The sequence below is a fragment of the Amblyraja radiata genome, chromosome 32 (genome assembly GCF_010909765.2).
Source record: "Amblyraja radiata isolate CabotCenter1 chromosome 32, sAmbRad1.1.pri, whole genome shotgun sequence".
Lineage (NCBI taxonomy): Eukaryota > Metazoa > Chordata > Chondrichthyes > Rajiformes > Rajidae > Amblyraja > Amblyraja radiata.
Genome location: NC_045987.1, coordinates 9,597,541 through 9,618,864, shown reverse-complemented (window position 1 = coordinate 9,618,864; position 21,324 = coordinate 9,597,541). Strand labels below are relative to the sequence as shown.

The 21,324-nt window shown below is 41.8% G+C and overlaps 2 protein-coding genes across 3 annotated transcripts; one reads left to right on the top strand and one right to left on the bottom strand.

Annotated features, from left to right (window-relative positions):
• Positions 1 to 155: 155 nt before the first annotated feature.
• On the bottom strand, positions 156 to 4,064 carry LOC116990771. Of its 2 annotated transcripts, XM_033048718.1 has the most exons (4): positions 3,621 to 4,064; positions 2,552 to 2,602; positions 1,971 to 2,186; positions 156 to 772 (listed from the first exon to the last, which is right to left on the bottom strand). In XM_033048718.1, the coding sequence occupies exons 1-4, from the start codon at positions 4,048 to 4,050 to the stop codon at positions 624 to 626; spliced, it is 846 nt and encodes a 281-aa protein (XP_032904609.1). In that variant the 5' UTR covers positions 4,051 to 4,064; the 3' UTR covers positions 156 to 623. The 2 variants fall into 2 exon arrangements, with proteins under 2 accessions (XP_032904609.1, XP_032904610.1); XM_033048719.1 differs by lacking the exon at positions 2,552 to 2,602.
• Positions 4,065 to 7,291: 3,227 nt separating this feature from the next.
• On the top strand, positions 7,292 to 18,210 carry dpm2 (dolichyl-phosphate mannosyltransferase subunit 2, regulatory). The gene is made up of 4 exons (XM_033049372.1): positions 7,292 to 7,472; positions 11,501 to 11,590; positions 13,990 to 14,092; positions 14,855 to 18,210. Exons 1-4 carry the CDS (start codon positions 7,470 to 7,472, stop codon positions 14,911 to 14,913), a joined length of 255 nt encoding a protein of 84 aa, XP_032905263.1. The 5' UTR covers positions 7,292 to 7,469; the 3' UTR covers positions 14,914 to 18,210.
• The last annotated feature ends 3,114 nt before the right edge of the window (positions 18,211 to 21,324 follow it).

Below are 21,324 nucleotides of genomic sequence, written 5' to 3'. Positions count from 1 at the left end.
CATAGAATATTACAGCTTTAGAGCACATTCAATGTGCCATGACCACACTATAAAGCTACAGTAAAGCTAGCCAATTTGTAATCCTTCCAAGATCTTGCCCATCCAGTAACATTTCAAAGGATTGTAGAAATAAAATATAAATTTGAAAATAAAAATTCCTGAACAGCCATTTTTTGAATTTATTCACTGGGTCATTCATTCAGGGTTCTGGATCACCAATTGATTAAAATAGTAATTGTACTCTCAAATTCTTACAACACATTGGATGAATTTCTATCATTGATTTGTGAATTCATAAGCAATAAATATTCTACTCCCAACCTCGTGTTAAAATGTTTAACTCCCAAAGTGTTGGTTTTAACAAGAAGTCCCCAGAAAACATTTGCCAGAACCTCAGCACAAAGATTTTGGAAATAATTGATGCACCATCATGAGTTATTTTGCTTTAAATCTATGGGGAAATATGCTTTAGTTTGTCTTTCAAAGCTGTTGAGCTAACTTCTATAAAATAACACCACATTTTAAATACATTCGATCTGAATAGGGAAGGAAAATGAAATCTGAATGTTTTGCAGCAAATACTGTGTGTGTGTGTGTGTGTGTGTATTGCAGATCAAAAGAAGCTAATCTGGTATATTGCTTAATCGGTTATGTCTCTGTCTTGTGCTCTTTCTTCTTTTCACACACGCAAAGCACAAGCTTAACCAGATGTTTTCCTTGGGAATAATTTCGATGCCATTCGGAGTTCTGACTGGATCGAATGCACACAAGCCTGAGAAAATAACCAGAGAGACTTCAGATTCCTCACTTCCATGTTGCCATAAACAAATAGTTATTTGATGGTTCAAGGGATTTAGCAGCTTAAGGGTTCATGTGCACCAAAAAACTATATTGTTTGTAGTATCTTGTTAGCAACAAGGTCCAACAGCATTTAAAATGAATCGGAATGGCTTAAGGTATGTTATGTTCCTTAAGCCAAAATAGAGATAACTTAATTGGTTTGAAACATGATAAATTGCCAAATTATCTGTTTTAGTGGAGGGATAAATATCAGTCTGGACAACAAACATGTTCCTGTACTTATTTGAATTGGTTAAACGGCACGGACCATTCAACACTATTTCAGTACACTGAGCTGTCACCCACCCCACTCCCCACCACCGAATGAGTGTCTTCACTTTACCAAGGCAGTATATTAATTGATAATTGTAATCATGCTTCACCTTATGCTTATTGATCTATAATGTTTTGTGGTACCAAAATACCTTACTTTAAGTTCTTGGGTTTAAATCATTTGCCGATCTTCCCCTTCCACCGCATATCTCTCTCAACACGTGAAACTCCACTATAAAGTTATGTTTGGCTGCTTGTAAATTAACCCCGCCCCACCACTGTCCCATCCTTGACCCACAACTGATGCTGTCCCTTCTATCGTCCACTGTTCCCTTTAATGTAAAGCAAGTTTACAGGGCTTGTAGAAACAAGCCCTTTGGCCCATTGAGTCCACGCTGACCATCAATCACCCATTCACACTAGTTCTATGTTATCCCACTTTCTCATCCACTCACTTCACACTGAGGGCAATTTACAGAGGCCGATTAAACTACAGTTCAGCGTGTCTTTGGGAGGAAACCGGATCACCCAGAGGAAACAAGCTGTCACAGGGAGAATGTGCATACTCCACACAGACTGCATCTGAGGTCAGGATCTAACCCAGGTCTCTAGCCAGCTGTCAACATCTCAAATCTTATTAATAATCGAGATCCCATGCTTTGCAGTTCCTTTCTAACGATTTTGCACCTCTACTCCTTTAGCCCTTCCTTGAACATCACTAAAAGTTTTGATTTAACTTTTGGTCACCCCCTCTGTTTTTCCTTAATTTTTCTCCTGTAGTTTTGATGATTTCTATGAATCGCATTAGGACCTCTATGTTAAAAATGCTGCTTGAATGAAAGCCACCATTAACCCACCAAACAAGAAGTAGGCTGTAATAGTTATGCTGAACACCACTAAGATGATGGTTCCTGGACCCACATCGGTAGGCTTGCAGCTGTTGGGGCAGGCACAAGGGCTATCGATAGAAATCCATAACACATCGGGATTCTCTGGTTCTTGAGAGGGAGTCACTGAGCGACTGGAGCTGCAAATGTATCGAACCACTGTCTGCCGTGAACTGCTGGGTGATGCTGTAAGGTATAAAGAGAATTAAAATTATGCACTGCAAGTAAGCAAAGCAACAAAAATAATTTACAAGGTACACAAAAATGCTGTAGAAACTCAGCGGGTGCAGCAGCATCTATGGAACAAAGGAAATAGGTGATGTTTCGGGCCGAAACCCTTCTTCAGACCTATTTCCTTCGCTCCATAGATGCTGCTACACCCGCTGAGTTTCTCCAGCATTTTTGTGTACCTTCGATCTTCCAGCATCTACAGTTCCTTCTTGAACAAAATAATTTACAGTTGTTGGTACCTTTTGATCGGTGAAATAAGCCAAAACACTTCAAACATTAAAGCTCTCTTATACCTGCATTTAGGAGGCAATTAAACACACCTGAGCAATTACAAACAGCTGTGAAGCCATGTGTCCCAAACATTATGGTGCCCTGAAATGGGGGGACTATGTATAAACACAGCTGTAATTTCTACATGGTGAAACCAAAATGTATAAAAATGTACATCTGACAATGTACACTTCTACCACATGTGATTTTTTTTTTTCTATTACAAATCTCAAATTGTGGAGTACAGAGGCAAATAAATAAATGATGGGTCTTTGTCCCAAACATTATGGAGGGCACTGTATATTTAACACGCAAAGGCACACAGTAGAGTTATCAAACACAATTTGACAACAAGTTACACTAGAAACAGTTTGTCGTAGCTTATTTGATGTGGTAGGTTTTAAACTCGAGAGTCAGAAATTTGAGGGAATTTTCTACTTGGGGGTTAGCTTTGTGTTGTTGCTGCTACAAGAGATGCTATAATCTTGGCATATTTCTCTTAGTTCCTCCCAGGCTGCACTTGCCCTCCTTTCATATTTCTTCAATGCATAATAAATTTTTACAAGAGCACAAATTCCCTTAAGTCTGAAGAAGGGTCCTGACCTGAGACATCACCCATCTATGTTCTGATGTTGCCTGGCCTGCTGAGTTACTCCAGCACTTTGACTTTTTTTTGTAAATCAGCATCTATATTTCCTTGTTTGTGCAAACCTCTTCAGTTTTTTATATGATCTCTTAAACTTGACTAATACTTGACCCAAATACAAAGTGTTGTGGGAACTTGATGGGTCAGGCATCATCTGTGGAGGGAATGACAGACAACGTTGCAGGTCCGGATGCCCCTTCAGATTGGTGAGGAGCCCTGACCTGAAATATCGCCTGTCCGTTCCCTCCACAGATGCTGCCCGACTCACTGAGTTCCCCCATCACTTTGTGTTTCACTCACAATTCCAACATTTGCAGTTCCTTGTGTCCCCATTTGACTAATACCTGTTGATGTTAGAACATTAGGAACAAGAACAGACCCACAAGCTCCATCCATCCAGCTTTACAAGTTTAGTTTTCAAAACTTATTCATGGATCCTTCACATAAAATGTTTAAAAATTGAGAAATCTTACCTGAATAGGTGACAGTGAGAATTTTTGACTTGTTATCATAATTGAACTCATTCAGCTTGTGCCTCCCATAGTTGTGAAAATTCACATTCTCTCTCCCTTGGGCTTGGTATCTGAAGATCAGGCAAACAGCCACATCCGAACAGTCAGAAGCAAACATGAAAGGTTCACTAAATGGACGACAAGGGCTAAATGAGTAAAGAATATTAAGATCAGAATCCCCAGACGAACTAGTTGTAAGAGATTTATCCCTTGCCAGAAATCCATTATCGTCACCCACTGCTGCTAGGTTAATTACTCCTGATCCATCCTTCATTATACATTTGCAGGAATTCAGCTTAATGCATTCTGATCTCTGGGAGAAAGAGGGAGAAGACTGTAATATCAGCAGCAAGTATAGCCAGCTGAAAGTCCCAACCCCTGTACTCTGCATCTTGGAGAGGAATTTGTCACGATGCATCTATGTTTAAAATGATGCAACAGTGAGGAGTGTATTTATTTGAAGTCGGCAACTAAAAGGACACTCTTTGCAGTCGTTCATTGGTACAGAAATTGTAGTTGTTAAGTGAAATCATCAGGTTAGTGCAACCCTCCACAGCTGATTGGTATAACGCTGTCTCTTTTATTGATCAAGGTAAAATTCCACAGATTTAAAATTGTTATTTTCAAGTTCCTACTTTGTTCATTTTCTCTACCTCCTTGCAGCCCTATAAACATCTGAGATGTCTGCACTCTGATTTTAGGTACATCTTCAAATTTAATCAATTAACCCATTAATGACCCTGCATTTAGCTGCGTAGTTTCCAAACTGGAGTTCCTTCCCTCTCCATGAAGAAATTCTTTAAAACTACCTTGAGAGTCGAGTGATTGTCATATGTACTGGCAACTGACAAATTAATTTCTTACCTGCAGCTTAAAAAGCCCATTAGCACAACACACAAATAAATATATAATAATCAATAAATTAATAACAGTAGTAGGTAACCATAACAGTGCAAAACAGATGTCCATAGTGCACCATTTGAAGTGGTCAGCAAGAATTAATAATGACTACACTGTGACTGAGACTGGTGCAAAACAGTGCTGGAATGACTCAGCAGGCCAGGCAGCATCTGTGGATGGAAAGTGAGCAATGTACAACATATTGGGAAGCTAATAGGTTGGACACTTTTCTTTATCTCTGAAGTTCACTAAAGTGCAGAGCATAGCAAAATGTAAAGTTGAAAGTGAATAAACTGAGTTAATCTTAAATATAAATAGCCACAGGAAAGAGTTCAATGATAATGATAGGTGATAGTCATGTCAAGAGCAAGTCTCATTTGAAATAAGTAGCTGCAGTTCGAGGAAATTAGATTCGGAACTGGTGAACTGGAATCTGAACTTTGGGTACTGCAATGTATCAGAGGGGAAGAAAATTCATTGAGCAACTCTTTCATTGCAGGTCATGTATTGTAGATTCTGATTATCTATTGTAGATTTGGTCAATGAACAGGAACAGAACCTTTGACTATGGGTGAAAAAATTACGAGGAACCAGATGGCAACAGTAGAACCATGTCTCCCCAGAGCAGTTACAAACAATCTGCTGGAGGAAATCAGCAGCTCAAGTACCATCTGCGGATCGAAAGGAAATGGTGAAATGTTTCGGTTTAAAACCCTGCACCGGGAACTTTGACCATTTCCTTTCCATCCACAGATGTTGCTCGACCTGCTGAGTTCCTCCGGCAGATTGTTTTGTTGCTCCAGATTACAGCATCTGCAGTCTCTTGTGAGCGCAGAGTTGTTTGTCACTCAAACTTACTGTGAAATTCTATCATGTTATGATTGTTATTCCCCAGAGAATATTTATACTTATCCAATAGATATAAGGTTGTAGCAGTTTGCGTGAACAAGGATTAGCAAAATGACCACGGCATCAAGATACTGAGAAAAGCGACTCAATTTTGTCAACACAATTTTGTTGAAGAGAAATTATGTTTGACCAAATTGTTTGACTTCTTTGTTAGCAAAGAGGAACCAATTTAAATGCACTTGAATTTCCAAAAGACATTAGATAATGTGCCAAGTTAAAGATTATCACAGAAAATAAAAGTTTATAGAATAGGAAGTAATGTTATCATGAATAGTTAATAGGAATCTAGGCACAAATGGATCATCTTCTGGCATGCTGCCGAGATTGATGCTGGAGCTTCAGATGTTGTTTGCTATTTATACGAATGACTTGGCGAAGGCGTGGAGTGATTACTAAATATGCTGATGATAGAAAGAAGTTAGTTGTGAAGAGGGATAAGAGTGATTTAGGAGCATGGATCATTTAAAGAGAAATCTGGTAGGCATGATGAATAATATTCTGATAAAACTGGATAGAGAAGCAAAAGGACAATAAAAGATAGAATAACTCAGCAGATTAAGCAGCATCTCTGGGGAACATGGATAGGTGACGTTTTGGGTCGAGACCCTGAGTGTCATTGTGTGTCAGTGTGGAAACAGGCCCTTCAGCTGAACGTGCCCACGCCACATGTCCCATCTACGCTAGTCCCACCTGCCTGCAGTTGGCCCATATCCCTCTAAACATGTACCTGTCTAAATGTTTCTTAAACGTCGTGATAGTCCCTGCCTCAACTACCTCCTCCCGCAGCTCGTTACATACTCACATTGTGTTTTTTGATTTTGTGTCTTTGGAGCGATTTCTATCTTTAATTTGTATATTGATGATGTCCTTATTATTTATTTTTCTCCGACTATATGTTTTTTTCTCTTCTGTTAATCTTTGTAAGGTGTCTTTGAGATTTGAAAGGCGCCCGAAAATAAAATTTATTATTATTATTATTATACTCCATATAAAATTCTTAAAGGAGTGGACAGGCTAGATGCAGTAAACATTTTCCTGTTATTGGGGAAGTCCAGAACCAGGAGTCACAGTTTAACAATGGGTAGGATATTTAGGAATGAGATGAGGAAAAAAAAATCACCCTGAGTTGTGAATCTGTGGAATTCTCTGCCACAGAACACAGTGAAGGCCAATGCTTTCAAGAGAGTTAGGTTTAGCTCTTCGGACTAAAGGAATCAAGGGATATGGGGGGGAAAGCAGGAATAGGGTACTGATTTTGGATGATCATATTGAATGGTGGTGCTGGTTCGAAGGGCCGAATGGCCTACTCCTGCACCTATTTTTCCATGTTTCTACCTACCACCTTTTGTGTGAAAAAGTTACCCATCAGGTTTCTATTAGATCTAACCCTCCTCCCTCACCTTAAACCTATGGTTTTCGATTCCCCTACTCTGGGCAAGAGGCTCTGTGCATCGACCCAATCTATTCCTCTCATGATGTTATACACCTCAATAAGACCACCCCTTATCCTCCTGCGCTCCAAGGAATAGACTCCTTCTTATCTGCAAAGCGTGGGAGGAGCGTGAAACAAAATTCTAGCATATGCAGATCCTTATGCCAACAGGTTTTGGAACTTTGATTTCAATCCCTGCTAACAACACACAGTAATGTGGAGCAGAGGGTGGGGGGAGGGAGGCTGGGCCATGACATCAGCTGCATTCCAGGAGCTGAGCCACGTCACCAGCTGCTCGCTGTCATTACCACAGTCCGCCAGCAGCGGGCGCTGTGGTGCGCGCATGCGCTCTGTCCGGCTGCGCTGCCTCTTCACCGTCTCCGGCGGGTGAAGGATTGGATGAGCGGGCGGGCCCGGGCATTCTGGGTGTTTATACACCGGCCCGCCGCTGCCTGTACGTCGTGATGCGGGGCTAAGCTTCTCCCGGAAGCTGCCGGGCGGGAGCGGGAGGCGCGGCCCACGTGACCCGGAAGTTGACGGCTCGCTCCGCAAGGTGGTGACCAAAGACCATGGTGAGTGAGAGGCGCTCAGACCGGCGGCGGCGACAGCTCCCAGGCTCCAGCCCACACTCGGCACCCAGGCCGCAGCCCCCAGCTCACACCCGGCCCCCAGCCCCCAGCTCCCAGCCCCCAGCTCCCAGCTCCAGTCCCAGCCCCCAGCCCACACCCGGCCCCCAGCTCCAGTCCCAGCCCCCAGCCCACACCCGGCCCCCAGCTCCAGTCCCAGCCCACACCCGGCCTCCAGCTCCAGGTCCCAGCTCCAGCCCCAGCCCCCAGCTCCAGCCCCCAGCTCCCAGCTCCAGTCCCAGCCCCCAGCTCCAGTCCCCAGCTCCCAGCCCACACCCGGCCTCCAGCTCCCAGCTCCCAGCCTCCAGCTCCCAGCCCCCAGCTCCAGCCCCCAGCTCCCAGCCCACACCCGGCCTCCAGCTCCAGGTCCCAGCTCCAGTCCCAGCCCCCAGCTCCAGCCCCCAGCTCCCAGCTCCAGCCCCCAGCTCCAGTCCCCCCAGCTCCAGCCCACAGCCTCCCAGTCCAGCCCCAGCTCCAGGCCCCAGCCCCCTGCTCCAGCTCCAGTCCCAGCCCCCTGCTCCAGCTCCAGTCCCAACCCCCAGCTCCAGTCCCAGCCCCCAGCTCCCAGCCCCCAGCTCCCAGCCCCCAGCTCCAGCCCCCAGCTAAAGTCCCAGTCCCCAGCTCCCAGCCCCCAGCTCCAGCCCCCAGCTAAAGTCCCAGTCCCCAGCTCCCAGTCCCCAGCTCCCAGCCCCCAGCTCCAGCCCCCAGCTCCCAGCTCCAGTCCCAGCCCCCAACTCCCAGCTCCCAGCTAAAGTCCCAGCTCCCAGCTCCCAGCCCCCAGCCCCCAGCCCCCAGCTCCCAGCCCCCAGCCCCCAGCCCCCAGCTCCAGTCCCAGCCCCTAGCCCCCAGCTCCAGTCCCAGCTCCCAGCTCCAGCCCCCAGCTCCCAGCTCCAGTCCCAGCCCCCAACTCCCAGTCCCAGCCCCCAGCTCCCACTCCAGCCCACACCCAGCCCCCAGCCCACGGTCCACACCCGGCCCTAACCCACACCCTCTCCTCCCCCGGACCGCCCGCCCCCCACAGTGATTTGCTCAGTCTGATTCCGACCTGAGCAAGCGACGCCGTGGAAGATGAGTCCGTCCGTCGTTCAGTACGCCAGGCGGGCAGTCCCCGCCCTTTTCACACATGACATGCTCTGTACCCATCCGTATCTCTAGTCTCTCTCTTTTCTCCTGACCCTCGGTCTGAAGAAGGGTCTCAGCAGGAAGAAACAGTGTCACACTAAGACATGGGATTAATTCATCCAGATCTGAAGAAGGGTCTCGACCCGAAATGTGCCCCATTCCTTCTCTCCAGAGATGCTGCCTGTCCCGCTGAGTTACTCCAGCATTTTGTGTTTATCTTCGGTGTGGGGTAGGGGGTAGGGTGTTGACCAGGGGGTGAGGGGGATGTAGATCAGTTAAACCAGTCTCTGCAATTCCTTCCCCCACAGTCCGCCCCCTCCCCCCCCCCCGGTCTACATCCCCCTCACCCCCTGGTCAACACCCTACCCCCTACCCCACACCGAAGATAAACACAAAATGCTGGAGTAACTCAGCGGGACAGGCAGCATCTCTGGGGAGAAGGAATGGGTGATGTTTCAGGTCGAGACCCTTCTTCAGACTGAGAGTCAGGGGAAAGGGAGACTTGAGATATGGAAGGGTAAGGTGCTCACTACCATGTCCGAGATACAATTCTGTAGCCTGACAAATTGTGGTCGTCCAATCAAATAGTTACTGATCCAGGACACCAATGGAACATCCACCCACATCTTTGTCGGTTTGCTCCCTAGCAGATGGTGTTAAAAGCACTAGAGAAGTAAAAAAAAACATTGCTCTCACAGTGCTTCCCAGCTTATCCAGGTGAGCATAAGAACGGTGGAGCAGGTCGATGATGGCGCCCTCAACCCCCATCTTTGTTTGATACGCGAACTGCAGGGGGTCCAGGTCTGGTTTAACCAAGGGTTGTAGGTGAGTGAGCACCAGCCTCTCCAGTGACTTCATGATGTGTGAAGTCAGCACCACCAGTCTATAGTCATTGGAAGAGCTGGGACGTGTCCTCTTTGGTACAGGAACCAGGCAGGATGTCTTCCACATCACAGGAACCCTCTCCAGGCTCAGGATGAAGATATGCTGGCGTACTCCGCACAACTGGCTGGCACACGCCTTGATTATCCTAGGGCTGACACCATCCGGACCCGTGGCTTTGCCTGGGCGGTGTCTGCTCAGCTCTTTCCTCGTCTGCTCAGCCTTGATGGTCAGGTGCAACAAAGGAAGGGCAGAGGAAGTGGACCCTTTGGATTGGGGGGAGAGTGATTCTTGATGATATTTCCAGCCTTCCTGATACAATTCCCTGCCCCCCCCTTATCCATAATGTCTGTGATGCCCTCTGTCACTTTGACAGTTAGTGCCTTTTTGCCAACTGTCTCATCTTTACTATGGACTTCATTTCCATCTATACTTCCGTCCACACTAGAATGGTCTGAGGAGCTTTCACTTTCTCCTTTAACGGTTAATCCAGCTTCTCTCCAAGATTATCCTCATTTGTGTAACTGAGCTAATTTTTACATTCAACAGCTTCTTCAATTCATTCGTTTTCTGTGTATCAAAGGTGTAGCAGTGTGAATCTGCTTGGTCCGTAGATAAATGGATCATGGATACAGCAAAGAAGCTGCCCTCCCCCCGCTTGTCCTTGCCAATCATCAAGCACCCATTGTTACACTAATCCCATCTTACTTTCCCCACGTTCCCATTAACTCTCCACAGATTCTACCACAAGCTAGGGGCAATTTGATGGCCAATTAATTTAGCAACACATTTGGGATGTAGGAAAAATTGAGGCACTCAAAAGAAACCCATGCAGTGCGGGGAAAATGTGCAAATTCCACACACAGAGCTCCAGAGGTCAGGATTGAGTTTGTGTTACTCGTGCTGTGAGGCAGCAATTCTACTTGCTGCACCATTATTTTAAAATGTGACTATTCAATTACGATATCCATACTTAACACTGTGACAGAGCTTGCTTGATATTTCTATGAAGTGCCTCGGAATATTTTATCGCCAATAAATTTGCGGTATAAAGATTAGCAAATGGGGAAAAAAATTCCAGAAAAATTATCAAGTCAATCTAACTCAGTGTTTTTAATATATATAACTGTTATATAAAGAGTCAGAGAGGAAATGGCAAAGATTAGAAGGCATAGGGAAAGTTTAAAGGAGATGTGCAAGACAAATTTTATTTTGTGGGTGCTTGGTATGCGCTGCGAAGGGTGATGGTGGAGGCAGATACGATAGTGACATTTCAGAGGCTTTTAGACAGGCACATGGATATGCAGGGAATGAAGGGCTATGAATCACATGCAGACAGAGATGAGATTAGTTTACTTTGGTATCATGTCCAGCATAGACATTGTGGACTGAAGAGCTTGTTGTGCTATACAGTTCTGTGTCTTAAACTGGACAGTGAATAATGTTGTGCAACTGGGACAGATTGCCACATCGGCAGCAATTATCAGTGAGCCCACGGAGGCTGTTGCAGGAAATCGGAATGTCAAAGAGTGAAATGGTCTACACCATGAGGTGTTTCTATAGGTGCATCCATTCTGTGTTTTATTAGAACCCAGGAATGCTCAATGCATATTCAAGCAAATGTTCATTTGCAAGACCCCTCTTCTTCCATTAAAAAAGATCTAAACTAAATTTGAAGGAATTGATTCTGTATTAAACTTGTGAGTAATCCCTCGTTAGGGTATTGCATATTAGATGCACTTTTTGTTTGAATACATGGCCAGCACACGTGTAAAATGCTGTGTATTTTATTGCGCTAAGGCTGTGACATTTGGAGCAGTCAGTGAGTTTGCTGGAAAGTTACATGTCCCTCTGAAGAAGCTGATACTTGTGTAGGCATTGACTTGACTTTGACAACTATGTAGTGCAGCAGAGATGACAGAACTATGTTTGTCTTGTTTGCCAAATTTCTCTCTTTCTCTCCCTCTCAGGCTACAGGAGTAGACCAACTAGTCGGGATGGGACTAGTGGGCTTCAGTTTGCTACTTTTCTCGTACTACACTATATGGGTCATTGTGTTGGTGAGTATCGATTTTTAAAATGTAGTGATGTATTAACTTAAGTAATGTTGACATAATGCTTATGTTACTGATTTAGTCATCCAAATACACAAATTAATCCTTATTTACTCTCGGGATATGGGTGTTGCTTCTTCTTCTTTCGTGTGGCGTGCACAGCCTAAAGTTGTAGGACAACTTGTTCTATTTGAACTTCCGTTTGTACACATCAAGTTGATTGCATTAGTCGAAACAGGGCGGACCACGTGAAGGTTGCAATCTTCCACCCCATGGGTGTTGCTAACCCACATTTACCCATACCGAGTTATTGTCCTTCTGTACGTGATTTAGAAACTACAGTGCCCTCCATAATGTTTGGGACAAAGACCCATCATTTATTTATTTGTACAATTTGAGATTTGTCATTTTTAAAAATCATATGTGGTTAAAGTGCACATTGTCAGAATTTAATAAAGGCCATTTTTATACATTTTGCTTTCACCATGTAGAAATTAAAGCAGCGTTGAAACATAGTCTCTCCATTTCAGGGCACTATAATATTTGGGTTACAGCAATGTCATGTAAATGAAAGTAATCATGTTTAATATTTTGTTGCATATCCTTTGCATGCATTGACTGCTTGAAGTCTGCGATTCATGGACATCACCAGCTGCTGGGTGCCTTCTCTGGTGATGCTCTGCCAGGCCTGTATTGCAGCCATCATTAGCTTATGCTTGCTTTGGGGGGCTCGTCCCCTTCAGTTTTCTCTTCAGCGTATAAAAGACATGCTCAATTTGGTTCAGATCGTGTGATTGACTTGGCCATTCAAGAATTGAGCATTTTTTAGTTTTGAAAAACTCCTTTGTTGCTTTAGCAGTATGTTTGGGATCATTGTCATTGCCGGCCAATGAGTTTTGAGGCATTTGTTTGAACTTGAGCAGATAGGATGTGTCTTCAGAATTCATTATGCTACTTCCATCAGCAGTTGTATCATCAATGACGATAAGTGAGCCAGTACCTTCAGCAACCACACATATCCAGGCCATAACACCCCCACCACCATGTTTCACAGATGAGGTGGTATGCTTTGGATCTTGGGCAGTTCCTTTTCTCCTCCATACTTTGCTCTTGCCATCACTCTGATATAAGTTAATCTTCGTTTCATCTGTCCGCAAGACCTTTTTCCAGAACTGTGGTTGCTCTTTTAAGTACTTCTTGGCAAACTGTAATCTGGATATCTTATTTTTGCAGCTAACCAATGGTTTGCATCTTGCAGTAAAGGCTTTGTATTTCTGTTCATAAAGTCTTCTGCGGACAGTGGTCATTGACAAATCCACACCTGACTCCTGAAGAGTGTTTCTGATCTGTCGGACAGGTATTTTTACTTTATTATAGAGAGAATTCTTCTATCGTCAGCTGTGGAGATCTTTCTTGGCCTGCCAGTCCCTTTGCAATTAGTAAGCTCACCAGTGCTCTCTTCTTAATGATGTTCCAAACAGTTGATTTTGGTAAGCCTAAGGTTTGGCTGATGTCTCTAACTCTTTTATTCTTGTTTGTCAGTCTCATAATGGTTTTTTTGACTTTCATTGGCACAACTTTGGTCCTCATGTTGATAAACAGCAATAAAAGTTTCCAAAGGTGATGGAAAGACTAGGTGCTGAGAGCTCTGTTATATCTGCATTAAGGAGGCAATTCAACACACCCGAGCAATTCCAAAGACCTGTGAAGTCATGTGTCCCAAACATTATGGTGCCCTGAAATGGGGGGACTATGTATAAACACAGCTGTAATTTCTACATGGTGAAATCAAAATGTATAAAAATACCCTTTAATAAAATCTGACAATGTGCACTTTAACCACATGTGATTTTTTTATGTTACAAATCTCAAATTGTGGAGTACAGAGGCAAATAACTAAATGATGGGTCTTTGTCCCAAACATTACGGAGAGGGCTGTAGTCCACATGGCAGTCAAGAGTACGTTGTGCAGCATGAATGGATGAAAATGGTAGACTTCTTCCCAATTGTGCTTCCGTAACAATCCAACACGTTCATGTATAATTTACCAATGCCATTTTTTATTTTTCAAACATTACAACCTATTTTTTAATTTATTTGCATTGCAGTTATTCACTCAAGGCAAAAGGAAATTACGTTGATTGTATGCCCACTTTTCATATCCTCAGAACTTCACGAAATATTCCACTGCTATTTATCAAGCACATAGATTATTGGAATACACAAATCAAAAATCCTTAGAAATAATCAGGGAATAATATCAGACACTAGTAATTTGAGGCTCTGACCTAAGAATAATAATTTTGTTGTGCCTGTTTCTCCCCTTTCAGAGATCTGCTCCAAATGACTTTTCGCACTTTATCTTACTTTAAACCTGTTGATCAAATTAATTATTGTGTTTGCAGCCATTTGTGGATGGTAGACATATTCTTCACAGCTATTTCTTGCCACGTGAATATGCCGTGATCTTGCCCGCTGTTGCTGGTCTGCTCCTGGTTTTATTAGTGGGTAAGTGCTCAGATTTCTCCCTCTCATGGCGTAGTACTTGTTTCAATATAATTTCTGCCCATCACTTAATTGCTCTGACTTCTTTAGTTAACTGACGCTAACTATACTTCAAAGTACTTCACTGAAGTACTTTGCAGCATTCCTTTGCTTCCCCTTTGTCATAGTAGCAACATTATAAACCTTTAAAATTGATACCATTTGTCCTTGCAGAAATTACATTTGATTAAATTAATAAAAAATCTAATAAGAGTCATACAGCACGGAAACAGATCCTTCCACCAAACTGATCTATGCCAACCAAGATGCCCATTTAAGCTAGTCCCATAGATATCTACCACTGCTGAACAATACTCCTCAATTGATTTTCCTAGTCCATTTTAGTTTAACTGTCCTCATGACAATTTTGAATACTGATTTCAGATCCAGGTTTCTCATCCTCAAACTGAAATTTAAATTCTACCATAAATGACCACTCTTTCCTGGGTAGAACACAAAGTACCGGAATAGCTCGGCGGGTCACGCAGCATCTCTGTAGAACATGTGTTGGCAACGCTTTAAGCTTGAAACCCTTCTTCATACGGATACCTTGTTCTACTCTTTCCAGGATGATTCTTTACTGTGGGATCATCAGTTGGTTACCTGCAAGGTTCATGCTCTATTTAAACTCTCAGGGCCTCTGTTCATAGTTTTTAAAAGCCTGTTGGCCTGAATGGCATGTTTCTATTTTCAAGTTGACAATATCCTGTTATCTTCTCATTCCAGGAACATTTATTGCCATAGTTATGTGGAAAAACAGAAAGCCTACAAAGAAAACAGATTAAACAGGACTCAAATAAGAACTGCAAGATTACTTCATTGTCAGCATGTCCAGGTCAGAAAACAGATTAAACAGAGGATTAAAATACAGAAGGCAAAATAACAGAATAAACCTGCTTCATTGGTGGTTGTGAGATACTGTCACATGCTGTTTTTTGGGCATCTGCACTACTATCTTAATATCTGATTCATGTCTGCAATGGTATTCCTCTGGTGCCAGTTCTGGACATTGTGTTCCCTGGTATTAGCTGTTCAATGCCACTGTGAAACGTAAACATTTTGTTTTGTCAAAGAGAAAATCATATAAACTAAACAAAAATGTTTTTTCCAAAATTTAAGTGCTGTTTGGACTTGTCAATATATAATTCAAAGGACAATTTGATATACCATTTGACTAAAAAATGCTTTACATTGGTGAGGATAACAAGTGGACTGTTCCTACAGGTTGAAGATCTTTAATTCATGAGTTAAGCATGCATCTGTTCTGAAGATCATATGTCCATGTTTCTAATCTTAAATATGGCTGCAAAATTGAAGTTTTGACGTTTACTACAGACAAATATACAATGAAAGAAACAGGGCAACTTTTCACGCCTTTAGAAAAATACTTTTGAGAATAATCTTGTAGCTACAGTATATTTCAGGTAATAGATCACAAAGGGATGGATGTGATGTATATCCAATAGCAAGCTACAAATTGCATAATCCATAAGCCTTCTGTTTGAAGTGTGGGGAAGAGAGAGAAAGACATACCCATTCCTGGATATATCAGAAATATGCTTGATGCATCAATTTCTTGTATAAATGACCAATTTATCAATAATTATGGAAATCCAAGGACCATTTTTAAACCTGGCATTTCAGTTTTCTGGAGTGCTCTCTGCACAGTGGTGAGCTTTTCAAACATTAATTTCTCATGATATGGGTTGGCATCTATTATTAATCCCGAGGTTACCTTTGAAAAGGTGATAGACCTCTGCCATAAACACATATTCTACTGTGGTGCAGTCAGTAGGACAATTCCAGGACCTTAGTGGTGTGAAATCGAATGATGGGAAGAAAATATCTAAGATGCAATAGTGTATTACCTGTATCATCTGCTGTTGATCGTGTCCCATGTAGTCCAAAGCTCTTAGAGTTTTAGGAGATGGAGGCATCGGGTTTCAACGCGCTGCTGAAGAAGTCTTGTTACAATGGAACCTGAGAACAATACATACCTCTTTCAGAGCGGACCGGGAGTGAATGGACTACTGGTCAAACACGCTGCTTCATCCTGAATGGTGTTTCTCTCCATGCTGTGTATGAAGTAAAATCAGAGCCTGACTGCTTTATTATGTGGAATTGCAACAGCAGAGTGGTAATTGTTTTGCAAAGTAATCGTGGGAGTATTACCAGTAACTTGGTTTAATCTTACAGTGTTTTAGAAATAACTTGAATTGCGGGAGAGTTATGCTGAAAATGTTTTTTGTTGATCACAAACACGTTTTGCATCATAAATTGACATCATGGAAACATATACAGGAATCATATTACTAAATTTAAATCTGCCTGCATTTAGTCTTTTTTTACAGCTGATTGAAGAAGCCTTATATCCAGTTGCAGTATTTTAAATATTTTATGCACTTAAAGAAGAAAAATAAAATCATTTCAAAATTAAGGACAAGGATGTTCATTTTGTTGTAAAATTAGAGTTTTTTTGATGTTGTATCAATTAGAAAAATTTAATGAAACATCTGAATTTTAAATGGAAGATATTCTCTGTGGAATCTGTTTTCATTGAAGCTCAGCAACACAACTTACTTTGTCCAGATCAACAGGAACTTACATGAGCCCATCTCTGTGGGATATGCTGAACCACTCTTAGTTTGGCTCACTCTCTTCACTCTTCCTGTTACATAAATTCCATCAGCTTTCTTGATTACATTTGTTATCATCCATGAGATTTTAGTGATCCATCTGTGACCATGACTTTTCCCCCATCTCTATGGTTTTTAGTTTTTGACCATTTAGAATGTACGTCATCTCATTTAGGTCCCGTCTTACTGTATTGAACGTAGTGGTTTATTTATCTAGCAGCCGCATTTTTCACCCTTTGCCCTGCAACTGCAACACACCAGCTTTATTAATGCCGAGATTAAATCCCGTCATCCAAGCCCCAATTTTGTTGCGATAAGTTAACACGCCGGACTGCTTATTGAACGTTGGTTTCTTTGTTTTTAAACACTTCTGAACTGTTTTTATGCAGTGTGTTTCCATTTACCTTGTAGTTATTCATATGTCACTTATGGTGTTAACCCTGGCATTTAGTAAATCAACAGAGAACTTTGTGATACATTCACATCTCAGCGGGGCCAACAGCTCGGCTATTCCTTGCGTGAGCATTTAAAATATTTGTTTATTCTTAATATATTTTCTCCCTGGAGATTCGTTGCTGTGTATGGTTGCAAACTGCTACAAGTTTACTGTAAATGTGGAAAGTGTTAATACCTGTTGTGGTTGAAGCTGTTTTATTTACTTCAGTTATAGCGTGCTGCAGCTGGTTTGATTAAGATCAGTATGTTATGGAAATTTTTTATTAGAAGTATTGGACTCAATTATAGCCTTGGTTCTATTGTTTCATTGGAGAGTGGGTTTGCTGTAAAGTTTTCTGATTGCTGAGATACGTGACATGCACTCGCATGAGACAATGGAAATGTCTTATTAGTTTGGGTAACATGTATATTGAAATTGTTCAAACTTGGGCTAAACCATACTAAGGACAATGTGCATGTCTTGTCTTTATAATGTGAGCAGCAATTGTTACCAGAATCAAGGACATATAACTAATTGAAAAGATTGGAAAATTGTGGTTGAGTTGTGGGATAATGGGTTTGAGACCTTTGATCATGAGTTTGATATGGTAGTTATAAAGGGGAGATCAAAACTGGTGACTATAAGATTAGGATAATGCAGGGTTACTTAATTATGCATAGAATAATGGGAAATCAGAACTCGCTGGAACAGCACTCAACAAAATATTGGGGTGATTAGCAAAAATGGCAGTAATGGTTAATTAGATAAGTACGAAAGGGAAAAAGCAATAGAGGAACATGTTAATAATGAGTTTAAGCGTTAAGAAGATATTATACATCAGCATAGAACATTTGGACTGAATTGTTTGTTTCAGAGCTGTGTATTTTATAATTTCACCCTGTCAGATTACCTGAAGTCACAGTAATGGCATGGCTCTAATTCTGCATTTGGATGTGCTGAACTGGGCTTGCACTGTGAAGTGCCAGAAAATAAAGTCTTTTTAGTTTTGATGTTTCTTCTGTCTTTATTTTTCCAGTGTCTTTCTCTTCGAATGTGAAACATTGTCATAAACACAATTTGTCACAGATCTTGTATGATCAAAGTTTGGAATGATCACCCAGGTGAAATTCTAAATTAAATTTCAAGGATTATGTTCGACATTAATCCTTGTTTAGCACCAGCTTGTTTACTACAAACACCCAAAACCAAAAGATGAATCTGTATATGGTGGAGTCTCTCGGGACGAAAGGTAATTCCTAGCTCTTATAATTTAATTTTCAAGCTGGGAAAGACAGCATTTATTTTGTGCTGCATTCAAGTGTGACTACTTTATGATTGTAGTTTGTGTAGAGATGCTCCAATAATGATAATCGGTAGGGAATTTCAAGATTTTAACTCGGTAAAAACGCCATCTGCCCAGACTTCCAAAAACATTAAATGGCTGTTATATGCCATTTTATCAAAATTATATTCTGTTTGTCCTCGGACTGCCGCTCTCACCCAATGATACCAAGATTCCTTTGGGTCTGATATCTATTGACCCTTACAGCAAGTTGCACACACTAAGTTCAGACTTTTCTCTGATCCACATCCCATTATTAACTACGTTGCCAATTTGTCATTCCTCGGGGAAAAGCCACAAAATAGAGAGAAATTCAATGAAAGGATGACTAATTTTACCAATGATTTACATGAATCATTTTTAGAGTTGTGGGGAAAATGTAAGAAATTTCAAAAGAGACTGGAAGTAGGAAACATAATATATTTTAAATTATTGTCTGGTTCTCAAATATTTAAGGCTATAAAAGGAATACTATCTTGCAAAGTACACGTGTCATCTCCTAGCAACCTTATGTGAGTTATTAGTATTTAATAGTTTTGCTGATGCTATTGTGGCTTAGCTTTGCCAAAACATAGACAGCCGATGATCAGTGTAAAATACATCCTGCATGCTTATTGATGTTGAGAAGGAAGGAGACTTCATTCTTAGCAATGTTCAACCAAGAAAACAGGTTCCCTTGCTGCCATTAAGGAGATTATCATGCTCTGTGACTCGGAGAAGGGAACAGTTTTTTCGCTTTGGATAGTAGACTTTCTTTCAGAGAGATCACCCTGATGAAAAGCAGAGAGATTTGAAGTCAACATTTTATTTTCTGGATCGATATGAAGAGGGACAGTGTTACCACATCAACAGAAACCGAATGCAGCAATGATGAAATGTGGATGTTACTGATAACAGCCCTAGCAAGCTGGGAGATGGTCTAGCACTTATTGAGAGGTTTGGATATACTTGCATATGACAAACTGAAGCAATGGAAAATATTCTTGTCTTCATAGTATCACCAAAACCGAGAAGTTCAAAAGATAAATTCTAGATTACCGATTATGTGATGTGTTAATTGGTGCTGTTCAAGGCTGGTTTCTACCATCAGATTTCACTGATAGAATTGCACTCTACCACAATCCTTAACTTCCACTTCAATCCAAGTATGTATATTTTTGTCACGTGTGCGTAGGTGCAGTGAAAGCTATGTTTTGCATGCTACCCAAACAGACCAGATAATACTATACATAAATACAATTATGTCAAACCCATATCCAATAGGTAGAGCAAAGGTGAAGATACTGTGCAGAATATAGTTCACAGCATTGTAGCGCAGTAGTTCCATAGACAAAGTCAAATGTCTGCAATGGATTAGAGGTGAATTAGACAGCACTCTAACTTTTGGAAGAATCTTTCAGAAGCATGATAAGAGGGAAAGAAGCTGTTCCTGAGTGGTGGTGCACGGTTTAAAGCATCTGTACCTTCTGCCGAATGGCAGCAGAGAGAACAAGGGAATGTTTGGGGTGGTACAAGTCTTTGATTTGGTTTGCTGCTTTTCTGAGGCTGTGTGAAGTATAGATGGAGTCAATGGTGAAGGGTCTGGTCTGATTGGACTGGTCTGCATCTCCAACTCTGCAGTGTCTTGCAGTTTTTGATCAGAGCTATTCCAAAACCAAGTTGTGATGCACCCCAATAGTATGCATTCTATGTGGCATCTAGACGTTTGTAAGAGGTATTGGAGGCATACCAAATTTTCTCAGTCACCTAAGGAAGAAGAGGAGTAGGTGTGTCTTCATGGCTGTTACGTCAAGTACAATTTTTTGCTCTGCATATACTTCATACTACTACCTGTACTTCCATTGGAATAGGAGCCAATGTTGTTTCAATGAGTGTAGATAGGCATGTTAGGACCAGAGATAAACAAAAAATCAAAATGCTAGCCTGATTTAACATTAACAGGATCACATGTGCATGACGGCAAATTTAGCATGTAATAGAATAAAAATCAAGCAATTGCATTATAACCCTTTTGTCTATTACATTAAGTATGAATGTTGGTGGACAATTAAACAGCTGACAGAAGAGGGAAACTCCAAGCACATTCTCATAGGTAGACAAAAATGCTGGAGAAACTCAGCAGGTGAGGCAGCATCTATGGAGCGAAGGAATAGGTGACGTTTTGGGTCGAGACCCTTCTTCAAAGTCTCATTCTCATCCTCGTTGTCAATAAAGACAGCAAAAAGTTCTACAAAGAGTGTAGTAATGTGATGGAATATTCTGTATTTTGAATGCAATTGATGAATAACAACAGTTAATTATATTTTATTTTTCAATAATGTGTCATGGGATTTAGTTCATGCTTATCCAAGCAGAAATTTTAGTAACGGGCCCAAGATTACCACTCACTTTAGTTTAGTTTAGAGATATAGCGCGGAAACAGGCCCTTCAGCCCACTGGGTCCGTGCACACCAACACTATCCGACACACAGGGACAATTTACACTTATACCAAGCCAATTAACCTACAAACCTGTGCGTCTTTGGAGTGTGGGAGGAAACCAAAGATCTTGGAGAAATCTCACTCGGTCACGGGGAGAACGTACAAACTCAGTGCAGCCAGCACCCGTAGTCAGGATCGAACCCGAGTCCCTGGAGCTGCAAGCGTGTAAGGCAGAAACTCTACCGCTGCTCCACCGTGGTCTCCCTGTTTTTAATTGTCTTTAATTATCCTGGCAATTTCTCCAGTACGTGAGCAGGCTACAATAGGCAGCACCATGAAAAATTATCATTCTTTCAGAAAC